The 13452-nt window shown below is 41.6% G+C and overlaps 1 protein-coding gene across 2 annotated transcripts in view; it reads right to left on the bottom strand.

The window, feature by feature from the left end:
• The window catches only part of Eprs1 (glutamyl-prolyl-tRNA synthetase 1), a 59008-nt gene extending 46460 nt beyond the window's left edge, over positions 1 to 12548 (bottom strand). For both annotated transcript variants that reach the window (XM_051186517.1, XM_051186518.1), the window contains exons 1-6: positions 12458 to 12548; positions 8367 to 8451; positions 6875 to 6974; positions 5435 to 5591; positions 3001 to 3140; positions 2053 to 2147 (exon numbers count right to left, since the gene is read on the bottom strand). In XM_051186517.1, the coding sequence (XP_051042474.1) occupies positions 2053 to 2147; positions 3001 to 3140; positions 5435 to 5591; positions 6875 to 6974; positions 8367 to 8451; positions 12458 to 12503 (623 nt within the window). In that variant the 5' untranslated portion in view covers positions 12504 to 12548. The remainder of the gene's footprint in view (positions 1 to 2052; positions 2148 to 3000; positions 3141 to 5434; positions 5592 to 6874; positions 6975 to 8366; positions 8452 to 12457) is intronic.
• Positions 12549 to 13452: the final 904 nt, after the last annotated feature.

The raw sequence follows: 13452 nt of genomic DNA, 5'->3' as shown, positions 1-13452 counted from the left end.
AGTGGTAAAGAAAAGGAAAAATGGCATAGCTGAGAATATTATTTTAAAAGTACCTTTTAGCAAGTCATTAAAGTAAGTATTCAAAAGGACAACTGTGACTTCTCACAGTGCACAGTAACAAAATACCAAGGATCTAAAATGTATGTGGAAACTGAACCATGTAAAGTGTTATTTGTGCCAAATTTGTCAATCAATTATCAATCACTCATTGGTCCAGTCTGTAGATTCCTTTAGTTACTATTTCTCTGTTCTTTCGTTTTTTTTTGTTTTTTTTTTTTTTCCCTTTAAAAAATATTTTTAAGAGCTGGAGATGCTGAAACAGAGTATGAGGTGACCCTACATTCAAAACAGCTGGACAAAGCAGCCTTACAGACTACAGCCAGGATTTCTGAATCTTCTTCGAATCCCCCATGACAGTGCCCCTTACCAGCAGGAAGTAGTTTGGAAAGAACAACGCCCAAATTCCCAAATATTGTCTATAAATGTTTGTTTTCATTTAAATGGACTTTGTTATATAAAATAAATTAAAAAAAATTCAAATCTTAAAAAAAAAAAAAAAAGAGCTGGAGATGGCTCATTGGTTAACACTTGCTGTTCTTGCAGAGGACAATTCCCGCACCCACAATGCCTTGGGTACCTGCACGAACAAGGCGAATACAAATAGATAAACACATACATACACATAAAAGAAATGAAAATTTTAAAATATGAAATAAAATTTATTTTTGTGTATGTGGGTGTTTTGCCAGCAAGCATGTCTATGTCTATGTGCCTGGTGCCTGCAAAGTCAGATGAGGACACTAATTTTCCTGGAACTGGAGTTCCCATCAGCTGTGAGCTGCTACACAGGTGCTGGGAAGTGAACTTGGGTCCTCTGGCACAGCAGCACTATTAACCACTGAGCCATCTCTGTAGGCCCTTTCATTTGCTTCTATCTATAACTCTGTTCACCACTGGAACTGACAAAGAAAAGTCAAACCAAAATGTGGCATTCTGGCTGGGGTGGAGACATATGCCTGTAATCCCAGCTTTGCCACATAGTAAGTTCAAGGTGAACTTTGGCTATATCAGACCTAGTCTCAACATTACCTCACCATTCCAAAATGTAGAATTTCAAACTGCTATTAGTGGCAAGACTATGATTAAAAAACTATTAAAAAGAAAATGGAAAGGAGAATTGTGATCTGCCTGTAAGGAAAGATTTGACTACAAAGTGCAAGGTCTGAAATTAATTCAGGAACACAAACATCTCACTTACAAAATGATAGTGTGATGCTCTCCTAAGACTAAACTCCTGAGGAAGGCTACTATGGCAGATTCACTTCTGTATTAATACCTTTGGAAGGATTCTATCACAAGCCTGTCTAGAGAACAGAATGACAGACATTGAAGGCAGAGGAATCTACTAAGCCTGAGGAAATGCAGGGTTATGAGTTAGTCAAATACTATTTTCTGTGTATGTCAAGAGCTAATAGGTTTGGGAAACCTGCACATTTTTGGAAGTAAGTAAGTAGGTTTTCCAAAATTCTCCTACCTTTATTTTAGAAAAATAAATGTTATTATAACATCTATTATAAATATAAAGGACTGAGGCGGTATAGATATAAATCCTTACTGAAAAAAAGGCTGCAAAAAAAAAATCTCAAAATACAAGCAAAACCTAAGCTTTTCTACATATGGGTACTTTCTTATTTATATTTAAAATGTTCTATTATGGGTATTTTCTTATTTGCTTTTTAAACTCTAAAATGAAATTTAGGTGCTGTTTCTCCTACTGCCTTAATAAACTAAAACTAAGACAAATTAACAAAGCTGTGAGTAATTAAAGTATAAATTAACAAGCTGTAAATAATTTGCTTTTAATGAACTAAAACTACAGATTACTATATCTGTAAATAATTAAAGTATAAATTAACAAAGCTGTAAATAATTCAGCCGGGGTTTCTAGGTTTACTCCCCCATATCCTCTGGATGAACACAGCAATGGAAGCCCTTAGGGCTGTAGAGCTGCTTTACCATGCTTTAGGCTGCAAGCAGGTGGCATTTCCTTACCCACTGGCTTCTGGAGGGAATCTGACTGTCACCTTCCCCATCTCTGCACCTGGAAGCTCAATGAATTTGCCAACATCCTGCTTTTTGTCTGGTGCCTAAAACACAGAACGTACACAGCAAAGTTACATGGCTAAATGTTTATGAATACATTCATTGACAAATCCTGGTCATAAGTAGAATGATGACGAGATCATTGTTACACTTTACAGATTCAAACTCTAGTGAGGAATAAAGTCAAGCATCAGTGGGCAAATGCATTTAAAGGTGGGAAGATGACCGCTGCTGCAGTGTTAGGTCAGACATTTTCCTTCAGAATTCACAGAAAGGCTCTTCAAAGCCTAGACTCAACTCGATGGCTCAAAATCACTGAAGATGCAGGATGAAGAAGGAGTAAGTACATGGGAAGCAGGTGACTGGAGGCATCACTTAACAGTAGGATAAATCCCAGCACAAAACAAAACACAATACATAAAATGTAGTTCTCATTATATGGAAGAACATGCATTGGGGACATAATCTTATCAAATTCAGGGCTTTATGTAGTTGAACAATTAAAGGTATACAAAGACAACAGAAAATAGAATCTGGTTTTGTTTTTTTTTAAACTGGAAATAACCTTCTTTGAATTCTTTCTTAAAGCAGTGCCATGTACCACAGCAGGCAAACATCCTGCCACTGAGCTATAGCTCAGAAAATAAGCTTTCTGTGAGAATAAGAATCTTTTTAGATATACAGACTCAGACTGAAACATCAGGATAAAAGAAAAGAATTAGGGATGGTGAAATGGCTCAGCTGGCAAAGGTACCACTGCCAGCCTGAAGATGCGAGGCAAGTCCTTGCGACCCACAGGTGGGAGACCTGACCGCCATGCATGCCATAGCTCATACACACCTACAAACACAAACAAATAAAATGAATACAACAAAAAAAAGTTCAACACTTGCTTACCACTCTAGCTTTGTTTTCTGAAACATCCCACTTGGTACCAACTGAGCGGAAGGCCTGCTGGGCTTCAAGAAAGCCAAACCAGCGTTTAACGTGGACCAGAGTTTTGTTCTGCTCCAGCTGTTCCTGCCATGCAGCATTTCCTATTAGGGAACATAATTTTTTAAATATTTACTAAATTGGCAAATTCTAAAGCAGAGTTCCCATTACAGTTAGCTTATGTGAATGAGATTAGCTTACAGTTGTGCTTCTACAATGGAATCCCGAGTGTAGTATATTTTGTAGAAATCACAAAACACATACTGTTTAGATCAAGGCTATGTGTGGTGGTGCATGCCTCCCATCCCAGCACTCAGGAGGCTGAGACAGTAGGGTGTGTCACTAGTCCACAGTTTGGGCTACCTAGTTCTACCTCAGAAATGGAAGAAACAGCTAAAACATATTACAGCTGGATTCACTCAACTTCTGTAAGACTGGATCCTGTATCCTTCCCATTACACACCCAGTGGAGACCAATGTTTCAATTCACAGTAGATTAACTGGAGGAAAAAAGCCAGGTCACCAAGAGCAGTTAATTTCTGCATCATCATCAGTGCAGACACGGGGTCACCAACCCATCCCCTAACCTTCTCTGTAAGGCTGTTAGTATACAGAGCCACTGTTAGCCCCATTTCAACTACAATGTTGAAATGCTGACAGTCTTCACAGTCCATTATAAATTCCTAATCCTGTCCTGTCAGCCAATTCATACACCTTAAGTTTTTAATAGGTCCAAAGCTTCCATAAAACAGGCTGTCTACCCAAATCATCTTTGGGAGTGTGGGGGTTCAAGACAGGGTTTGTCTGTATAGCCCTGGCTATTCTGGAATTCACTTTGTAGACCAGGCAGGCACCAAACTCAGAGATCTACCTGCCTCTGCCTCCTGAGTGCTGAGATTAAAGGTGTGTGTACCACCACTGCCCAGTCAAAATTACATTTTTAAAGACGGACTCTCTTTTGACCTTGTGACTTAGTGACTCAAGTCATAAAACCTATGCAGCTTTGCTCCAAAATTACTGCTGTATTTGTCTCCATGAAATCTGGAGTGCATGACTGGGTAATGTTTCAACCTCTTCCAACTTCCTCAGCATCCTTTTTAAACAGCTGGGTTCTGTAGAGTTCTGCACATTTTGAGTGTGTTGTATATATTTAATCCTAACTATGGTAAAATTACTACAGCTATAAATTATGTCAAAACATTTCAAACTATAAATTTTAAGTACAGATTTCATATATCAATTATACCTCATGAAGTTTTTCTTGTGTTTTTCAAGTTAACTGTTTTCCATCACATCTTTGCAAATTGGTTATGCAACAGGAAAAAAGGGTGCCATCAAAAGAATAACACTCCAAATATCTCACTAATTTGCCCCTCCCAGTACTACAGAACACAAAGATTTTCCAAATTGGAAACAAGTATTGGGAATGAGGTAGTCGCTAAGGTAGGAGTGCTGAGTAGGATGAGGGTCTCTTTAGTAGGAATGACAACAGAGAAGTCCAGGGCCAACAAAAGATACTGAATCTCTGTGACCAGGACCAAAAAAGCCAGATTAACTACCCATAGTTAGGAAGCCTTCAGTTACTCCCTACGCATACAAAGGCAGAAATATGTTCACTTTTCATCTAGCAAAGTATTAAATGGCCAAGGAAAAAAAAAAAAAAAAGAAAGAAAAAGAATGTTACTTAGGTTCAGCAACGCATCCCTTTAGATCTAGCCACTTGGCAGAGACTGAGATAGGAAGGAAGATTGCTTGAGCCAGAAGTTTGAGACTATCCCCATTTCAAAAAAAAAAAAAAAAATCCTCCACCCTGATCAAAAACAACATCTCTCCCCTCCCCCCCCCCCAAAAAAAGGCCAGGTGGTGGCACACATCTTTAATCCCAGCACAAGAGAGGAAGAAGCAAGTGGATCTTGAGGTCAACCGGGTCTAAAGAGTGAGTTCCAGGATAGCTAGGGCTACACAGTAAAATCCTGCCTTGAAAAAAACAAAGACCTGGCCAGGCGTTGGTGGGGCACACCTTTAGTCCCAGCACTCAGAAGGCAGAGGCAGGCAGATCTCTGTGAGTTTGAGATCAGTCTGAGCTAGTTCCAGAACAGGCCCCAAAGCCACAGAGAAACCCTGTCTCAAAAAAACAAACAAAAAAAACCAAACCAAAACAAAACAAAAAACCAAAACCAACCCTAAGATCCCCAGATTTTATTTTTTAAGATTTATTTATTTATTATGTATACAGTGTTCTGCATGCATGTGTGCCTGCAGGCCAGAAGAGGGCACCAGCTCTCATTATAGATAGTTGTGAGCCACCATGTGGTTGCTAGGAATTTGAACTCAGCACCTCTGGAGCCATCTCTCCAGCCCCAACCCCCAGTATTTTAAGAGGAATTATTGATCATACCTTTTAGGGTGGCCCAAACACATAAATCTGCTAAGGTCAAGGAGTTTCCAACTAGGTATGTCCTCAAAGACAGGCAATGGTTAAGCTCAGTAAGTGCAGAAGTCAGTGCAGCACATGACGACAGCTTTGTAGTACTAAACTCCAACCAGTGATCAATCTGTGAACACAAAAAAGATCGTAACCCGGAGTTCAGGCTTCAAAACAAGATGACCACACAAGGATGCTAGTCAATGAAGCAACAAAACACTCTTAGCTCCCTTGGCTGCAACAAAAACTTTCCTCACCTGAAATTATACAATTCTATCATTACATGGTTCAATTCTGCTTATCTGGGTTCCAACAATTCTGGTTATCTGGGCTCCAACAACTTAGGTAAATCCCACCTCTGCAGTTATTTCCCTAGGATTTCTTTCTTGGTTTTTTGTTTTATTTTGTTTTTTTCCTTCCAGATACATGGAGGGTCACATCAGGAAAAAACAAGAAAAATACTTGACAACTGACAGTTGGAAGGATTAACTAATCTGAAGCTACTTAGACAGATAAATTAAACTGGCTAAGGAGATTTAAAAGTCAATCATTAAATCAATTTTCTCCCCGGCATGTTGGTAGATGGCTGTAACCCAGCAGGCAAGAGGATCAAGTCTGGCCACCAGCCTGGGCTACACAGTGAGACCTTATCCACAAATCCTAAAAAGAAAAGACATTATTTATTTTTTAACTGTATGAGAGTCACAAAAAATTAGAGTAGAAAAATCACATCCACAGAGTGGCACTGAAAGCTGCTCTATTACTGATGTAATAACCATTAACTTAAGAAAATAAGCTCCCAAATAGGAGTGTGATCCTGAGTAATTTCTTAATTTTTCTGGCCTGCTGTCTTACCTGTAATATGAAAGGTGAATGGCATGAGCTAGACAGCAAAATATAACTATGAAATCTAGGAAACCAGGAAGATGAAGATAGCATTAAATGATCCAAAAATATATTTGGTTTGGAGGGAAGACAGTGAAATTTAAGAGGTGAAGTTTGTTCCTTTGTGGTTCTGGGGACCCCCAAGGCCCTGTGTATGCCAACATAGGAAGTCTACCTAAACTACACTCTAGCTTATTTTTCTGAAAATGAACATGCAATGACACTAAGTATGCTGGGACACAGCTGTAACACATTCAGGAGTCTGAGGCAGGAGATTCACAAGTTCTAGGCCAGCACAGGACATAGCAAAGTTGACAGGCTAGCCTGAGCTGCATAGAAAGACTGGGTCTTTGTTTTAAAAAGCAAACTAACCAGAAACATGCTTTACTTTGGACCTATGGTTAAGTCCTGTTCAAACCCTTGTAAGGACTAATGTCACTTGTCAATGCATGATAAGACAGCACTATTCCCAAACATCAGAAAATACAAGACAAAACATGCATGAGAAAATAAATACTCCTTGCTTACCTCAGTGTGTTCCATCAGGTTAGTACCGTACAGCCCAGATGGAGCTGCAACTCTAGCCAAGTAGCGCAATATTGAATTTATGTCAGTGAACACCACATTCCTAGAATTTAAGCATTAAATAAAGTACCAGTTGCCTCAGCAAAAGTTAATCACAAAGAAATGTAAAAATGGAATCCCTAACTTATTTACCATATTCTTTTTTGATCAGTTTTAAGTAAAATCATTTGTATACACAACAAAGTAGCTGGCTGATGTATTCTGATGTGTTCTGGAATGTTCCACTCAATTGGTGTGGTCGTTTGAATGTAACTGGCCCCCATAATCTCATAGGGAGTGGCACTATTAGAAGATGTGCCTTGTTGAAAGAAGTGTGTCACTATGGGGTCAAGCTTTGAGGTCTCTCTTGCTCAAGCTTCCCTCAGTGTGACATGAAGACTACTTCATGTTGCCTGCAAAATGTAGGATATGTCTTCTCTAATAAATAAAATATGAAGTCTTTGGATAAGCTCATCAACCCAAGGAAGAAAGAACTGTGGATTCTGACATCATGTTGACCAAATGAAGAGCTACAGAGCATAGGGGATGCAGTTCATTGATAGGACCAACCCTGAGATCTTCAGTCTCCCACTCAGAATCACAAGGACTTCTGAGGGCCTCAGGGTCTAGCCTGGTATTTGAAAAGGGTCTTTATTTGTTTATTTGCCTGATTATTCATTTGTTTGTTTTGTGGTGCTGGGGAGGAAATTAAGGGCCGTAAGCAAAATATGAACACATTTAGCTTTTCATTTGGTCAACATGATGTCAGAATCCACAGTTGCTTCTTCCTTGGGTTGAAGAGATTATCCAAAGACTTCACATTTTATTTATTAGAGAAGACATTTCCATTTATTTGGGGATGGGGTGGAGTGGGCAGAGGTGAGGCAGGCTCTCCCTTAGTAACCCAGGCTGACCTTGAGCTCTCAGTAGTCCTCCTACAGCACCCTGCCAAGCGCTGAGGTGATGAGCATGAGTCTCCACAGAGTGATTTACTAGAATAGGGCAGTAGGGATGACTTAGCAGGAAAAGCTTCATGTGTAGCCGTGTTCCTAAATGATTCTTTTGTTTTTTGAGACAGAATTTCTCTGTGACTTTAGAGGCTGTCCTGGAACTAACTCTTATAGACCAGGCTAGTCTCGAACTCAAAGAGATCTGCCTGCCTCTGCCTCCCGAATACTGGGATTAAAGGCTTTTACCACCACCGTCTGGCCCTAAATGATTCTTAAGATGATTTTTAAGCCTGCTTTCAGCCAGTACTTCTCCAGCCACCACCGCCCAGCTATAAAGAATTATCTGTCAAGCAGCTGTGATCGGGCGCACGCACACATGCACGCACACGAAGAAGACATCTTTCTAGGAACAACCCACCTAATTAGCAAGTAAAATAAGCCCAGAGAATTCAGAGTGCACATGTTTAGATGTGTTCAGAACTGAAAAGACATGAGTAAGTACTTACTCAGAAACACGAAGGAGATTCTCTCTCCCTTTTTCCACAGAGATGCTGACATTACCCTTCACATGTTCCACTGCCAGCAGAGCACCTAAAAACGACAGCGCCAAAGATTTATTTCTCTTAGAAAACAAGGCAGTATTTATAACCCAAGTCACACACAGAGCAATAAGGATGAATCAACAATCTACTATTAAGCCCCTTAAGGTGTGATAACCCCACAGTGAAGCTGAGTCTTAGAAAAGAAACAAATGGTTCAGCTCTCAAATTCTAAAACACCTTGTGATGCTTTCAGCACATAACATTGTGAGTAAACTCATGAGTCCTATCCCTTAATTTAGTTATTAAGATGGATAGCCAGCACAGATACTAGTTTCTAAGTAAATACTGTGCTCCACTGGGAGCAGGGCCCTACCAAGGAAAACACAACCATCTTGCAAATCTTACTCTAATAGAAGGCGAGTGAGCTGGTTTGTCTGTCTCGCTGTCTACGTTGTGTTGACTGGTCTGCATGTTAGTTCCCTGTTAAAACTTGAGTTGAACTTTAGTTGTCCTGGTCATAGCATTAAGAAATGGCTCCTATAGAGTCAAGCATGATGCCTATATTCCCTGCACGCTAGAGGCTAAGGGAGCAACATCTGTTCAAGGCAAGCCTGGGATACACAAGATCATGATCATTTCTGAAACCTAAAGAACAAGACTGGAGACACAGCTCTACAGTCAAGGCTTGCTGAGCATGCCTGAGGTTCTAGATTCAGTAACTAGGAAAGGGTTGGAAGGGGAGCTAAGCCTTCTAGGAAAGGACTAACACAGTGTAGGGGGTTTGTGCCATCTCCAGCATTCTCCTCATTTCCTCAGGGACCTATGACAGCAAGACCACCACTAAAACGGTCCATTGGTCTTGGACTTTCCATCATCCAGAGCTGTGGCCAAGTAAATGTCTGCCCATTACAAATTACCTCCCTGTAGTACTGTCTTATAGTTCACAAAGCAGACTAAGATAGCAAGGGATTTCTCAAAGGTAACGTATACTTTCAGGGTAATCCAAGTAAATAAGACAAATTTTTAGCATATGCATAATGGAATCCTTCCTGTCTCACATATAAAAAGAATGAACTACTGTTACAGACATGATGAGCCACAAAAGCCCTATCCTACATATAAATACATACATACATACATACATACATACATACATGAGTCAATATATATAAAATCCTAAAAGCAAAAACAAAATAACAAAAATCAAGTCACTAGCACTAGATACCAGGGAGAATTTTCTGTAATGGAAATATTTGGGATTATTGTGATGGAGGTTTGTATACCACATTACCACATATGTCTGTTACCATCATATACTAAAACATATAATATTAGTGAACTTAGATATATGCAAGTTCCAGGTCAACTAATTTTAAATATAAAATTAAATATTTCAGATATACTTTGTCATTGATTTAATATGAGAAAAATGCTGATAAATAGAAAACAAAATGTCAAGTTGGAAGGTCACCGTTTGACCTTAATAACCAAGTTAAGAAGGATGAGTCAATGGAAGCATTCATGAAAAGAGAAATATTTGCATGGATCCAAGTTCTTGCCATTAAAATGCCTTTGTTGAAGGGTTGGAGAGATGGCTCAAAGGTTAAGAGCACTGACTGTTCTGCCAGACAGAGGTCCTGAGTTAATTTCCAGCAACCACATGGGGGCTCACAACCATCTATAAAGAGATCTGATGCCCCCTTCTGGCTTGCAGGGATACTAGAAGGCGGAATGTTGTAAATATAACAAACAAATAAATTTTTTTTTTTTTAAAAAAAAATTCCTTTGTTGGAAGGGAAAGCTCTATGTCAGGGAAAACTGGCAGGCTGCATCTTAGGTGATCAAGACTAGAACGGAAAAAATTAAACTCACACACCAATTGATGGGCTGCAAAGTAGAGCAGGAATAGCTATACCATCCCTGTCCAGGATGGATAACCTGAATCCAGCCACAAGGAAACACCTGACCCAATTAAGGGAAACATAAGTCAGAGGTTTGTCATCTTCAGAAGTCAAAGCTATTAAAACAAGGGAAGGCTAACAAATCATTCCACATTGAAAAAAACCAGACAAATGGGACATTAAGAGGCAAACAAAGTATGGTCATCCTTAGTGGTTGGGTCCTACTGGAACAATTAGCTTCAGAACAATAATAGAGTCTGTGCATTAGGCAGAAGACTTCTATCAATGTATGGTTCCTGTATGAAGTTTGGTAGAGATCAAGCGCTTGTAGGAGATATATATGATGAAGTCTTCTGGGTGTAGAAGCATCAAATATGTTATATGCTCTTAAGCATAATGTGGGGAAAGTTCTGTCCTATGTGTGCATCTTCAAGTTTGAAGGGACTTTAACACATGCAGAAGTGACATGTCAAAGGCACAAAATCCTCACAATTTGAAGTTGGAGAGATGGCTTAGTGGTTAAGAGCATTGGCTACTCTTCCAGAGCAAGCACCCACCTGGCTGCTCACAACAGCCTGTAACTCCAGTTCCAGGGGACCCACTACCCTCAGACATACATGTAGGCAAAACATCAATACACATAAAAATAAAAGTAAATAAATCCCTTTTTAAAATCCTTACAATCGCAATCTGTTTTATTCCTAAATATTTAATCTAATTTTATTGTTTAAAGATAAGATATATCTGATTTGAATGAGTTAATTTAAAATAAAGTGAAAGAGGTGCAAGCAGAAAATAATATATATTCTCTAATTGGCCTAGAGTTCAAAATGAAAACGAAAATTTTAAGATTCTCTTACAGAATACTAGCAGAATGTGGTCCTGTGTTCTAAGGACACAGTGATTTTCAAGGCAGTATTAGTTCACAAAAACAAAACAAAAAACACTATAGCCTTGCTATGTGCTGAACATCTAAAATGTGAAAGAGTATTCCTGTAAGTCTCACTTTAATTCTGGCAACCAGCACTGGATAGGTTTCCTTCTTCCTTACAGGGCAAAACAAAAAACTAGGAACCTGTCAAGTTTCACCATAACCAACAGCCAGGTTTAAACTGAGGCTTCCAGATTAATGACGAGGCCAACACTGTCTAGTGCCACAAACCAAGAATCAAATCTACTTTCAGAGATTATGGATTATTGCTGGGTCAGTGTACTGGGATTGGAACTAATAGGCTAAAATACTATCACTCTGAAACATTTCAAGTGGTTACTACATTCTATTTTTAGGACTGGGGAATGTAGCTCGGCCGCAGAGTGTTGCCTAAAATACGAAGCGCCCTGAGCTCTATTCCAGCACACTAATACATAAATAAAAGTCTCTTCATTTCAACAGGCTCCGAGCGCTGTCAAAGCAGAGCATGTAAGACAATTTATCAGCACCCATATTTGTGGCCAACCGTATTTAAAGGGCTGGGCTTCTTGAATATTACAAAGTACTTACCAGTCTACATGATCAAATGATTTTGTATAATTTCCCAAAGCAAGGGGAAAGAGCAGAAATTCTGAACTACAGAGCAATAGCGTTGGCCACTTGGAAAAATCAATTCGGAATGGATCTTAGATGACGTTTACTGGGGCCCTACGTCCACAGGGTGAGTAGTAAGTCACCCGATGGCACCAGTCCGCAGCGTTCCTAAGGCTTTCCGTAATTACTGCCTGCAACTGGAAGCAAACGCTGCCTCCGAGTGCTGACAGCAGCGTCTACCTTGTCCCCTCAACTCGACAACGTATGGGAAAGTGGGGCGAGCGAATTCAAATCTTCTCTGAGGGGTGGGGAAGGGGTGCTCCAGATGACTATCGGGACACCATATCTAGAAGAAGTGACAGGCAGGCAGCTGAGTTTCTACCTCCACTTCAAAAGCTGCTTGGGACGCTGGCGGAGCCGTGTCTGAGGCATCGCGCGTCCCCGCACGCCCGGGACAGCGAGCCTCGGGAGACGACGCCCTGCGTGGACAAGAGCCGGGGCCACGCGGAGCCAAGCCCGTCCCGGGCCGGGAGTCTCCCTCACTCAGCCTCAGCGTGACCGCCGCGGCACCTGCCCCGCACCCGAGCGCTGATGCAACCCGCGCGCGCCGGCGGCGGCGCGGCCCTTACCCAGCGGAGGGTCTCCCGCGTTCACCGTGAGGCACAGCGCCGCCATCTCCCTGGGGGTGCGGGTCTACCAGTCAGGCAACCTTCCCGGCGCACGAAACACAGTTCGTCTTGGAAGCGAGGAGCTGCAACGTGGGCCTGCGCCCGTAGCCAACGCAGCCTTGCTCCGCCCCCAGGCGGCGGCCACCAGCGTCAGTGCGCGCGGCGTAACGTCATAAGCACGCGCCCGCCAAAGGCCGCTCCGCTCCGCCCCGCTCCGCCCACCCCGCCGCCACGACTGCAGGGGTCAAGGCGATCAACTTTGTCCGTCATCGCAGCGCGCCCCTCTCCGCTTAAACCTTCCTTGTAGTTCCCGGGCCCTCGAACACTGTTCGTCATCACGGTGCGCCCGCCCCACCTCCCATCGCAGGCTCCAGGGGTCTTCCATGGGCACTTGGCGGCGGGTCAGGACACACGTGTGGTGCCACGCCGCTGCTGCAAAGGAAGGCGGACTTTACGACGCTATCTCCAGTGAGACTCGACTGGCCTGGGACAGTGTCATACCTCCCAGACTGTTAGTGACGGACACAAACGGAAGAAAATGCCCTGGAAGAGTACGCACAAAATCGACGAGTTACACTGAGGATACGGGAGCTTCGTTTCTCCACTTTTCTCCAAAAGAAAGTATTTTCTAGAATTACTTGGGAGCAGCGCGTGTGGTGAACGCAGATCCGAGCACCTAGGAGGCGGGATAGAAAGAAAATTATGGGGACAGGAGGAGAAAAAGGAGCCCCTCGCTGGGCATCTCGCCGCTGAGAATCAAGAGTTCCCCACTTCACTGTAGTGAAGGCTGCCAACATCGACAGCATTTCTTTTATATAGAAGTGTCTCCAAATAAGAATTTAAAAATAACCATTCAGGCTCGAGGACCGAGAGTATATAGGCTTATGTATGGTCTTCAGCGAATCTCACAATATTGTTAACTTGATTTAAAGTGGAAGCAAAAGTACAATTCAGGA

The sequence above is a fragment of the Phodopus roborovskii genome, unplaced genomic scaffold (genome assembly GCF_943737965.1).
Source record: "Phodopus roborovskii unplaced genomic scaffold, PHOROB, whole genome shotgun sequence".
Taxonomy (NCBI): domain Eukaryota; kingdom Metazoa; phylum Chordata; class Mammalia; order Rodentia; family Cricetidae; genus Phodopus; species Phodopus roborovskii.
Note: the sequence above shows the minus strand (reverse complement) of the source record. Positions and strands in the feature narration are given on the sequence as shown.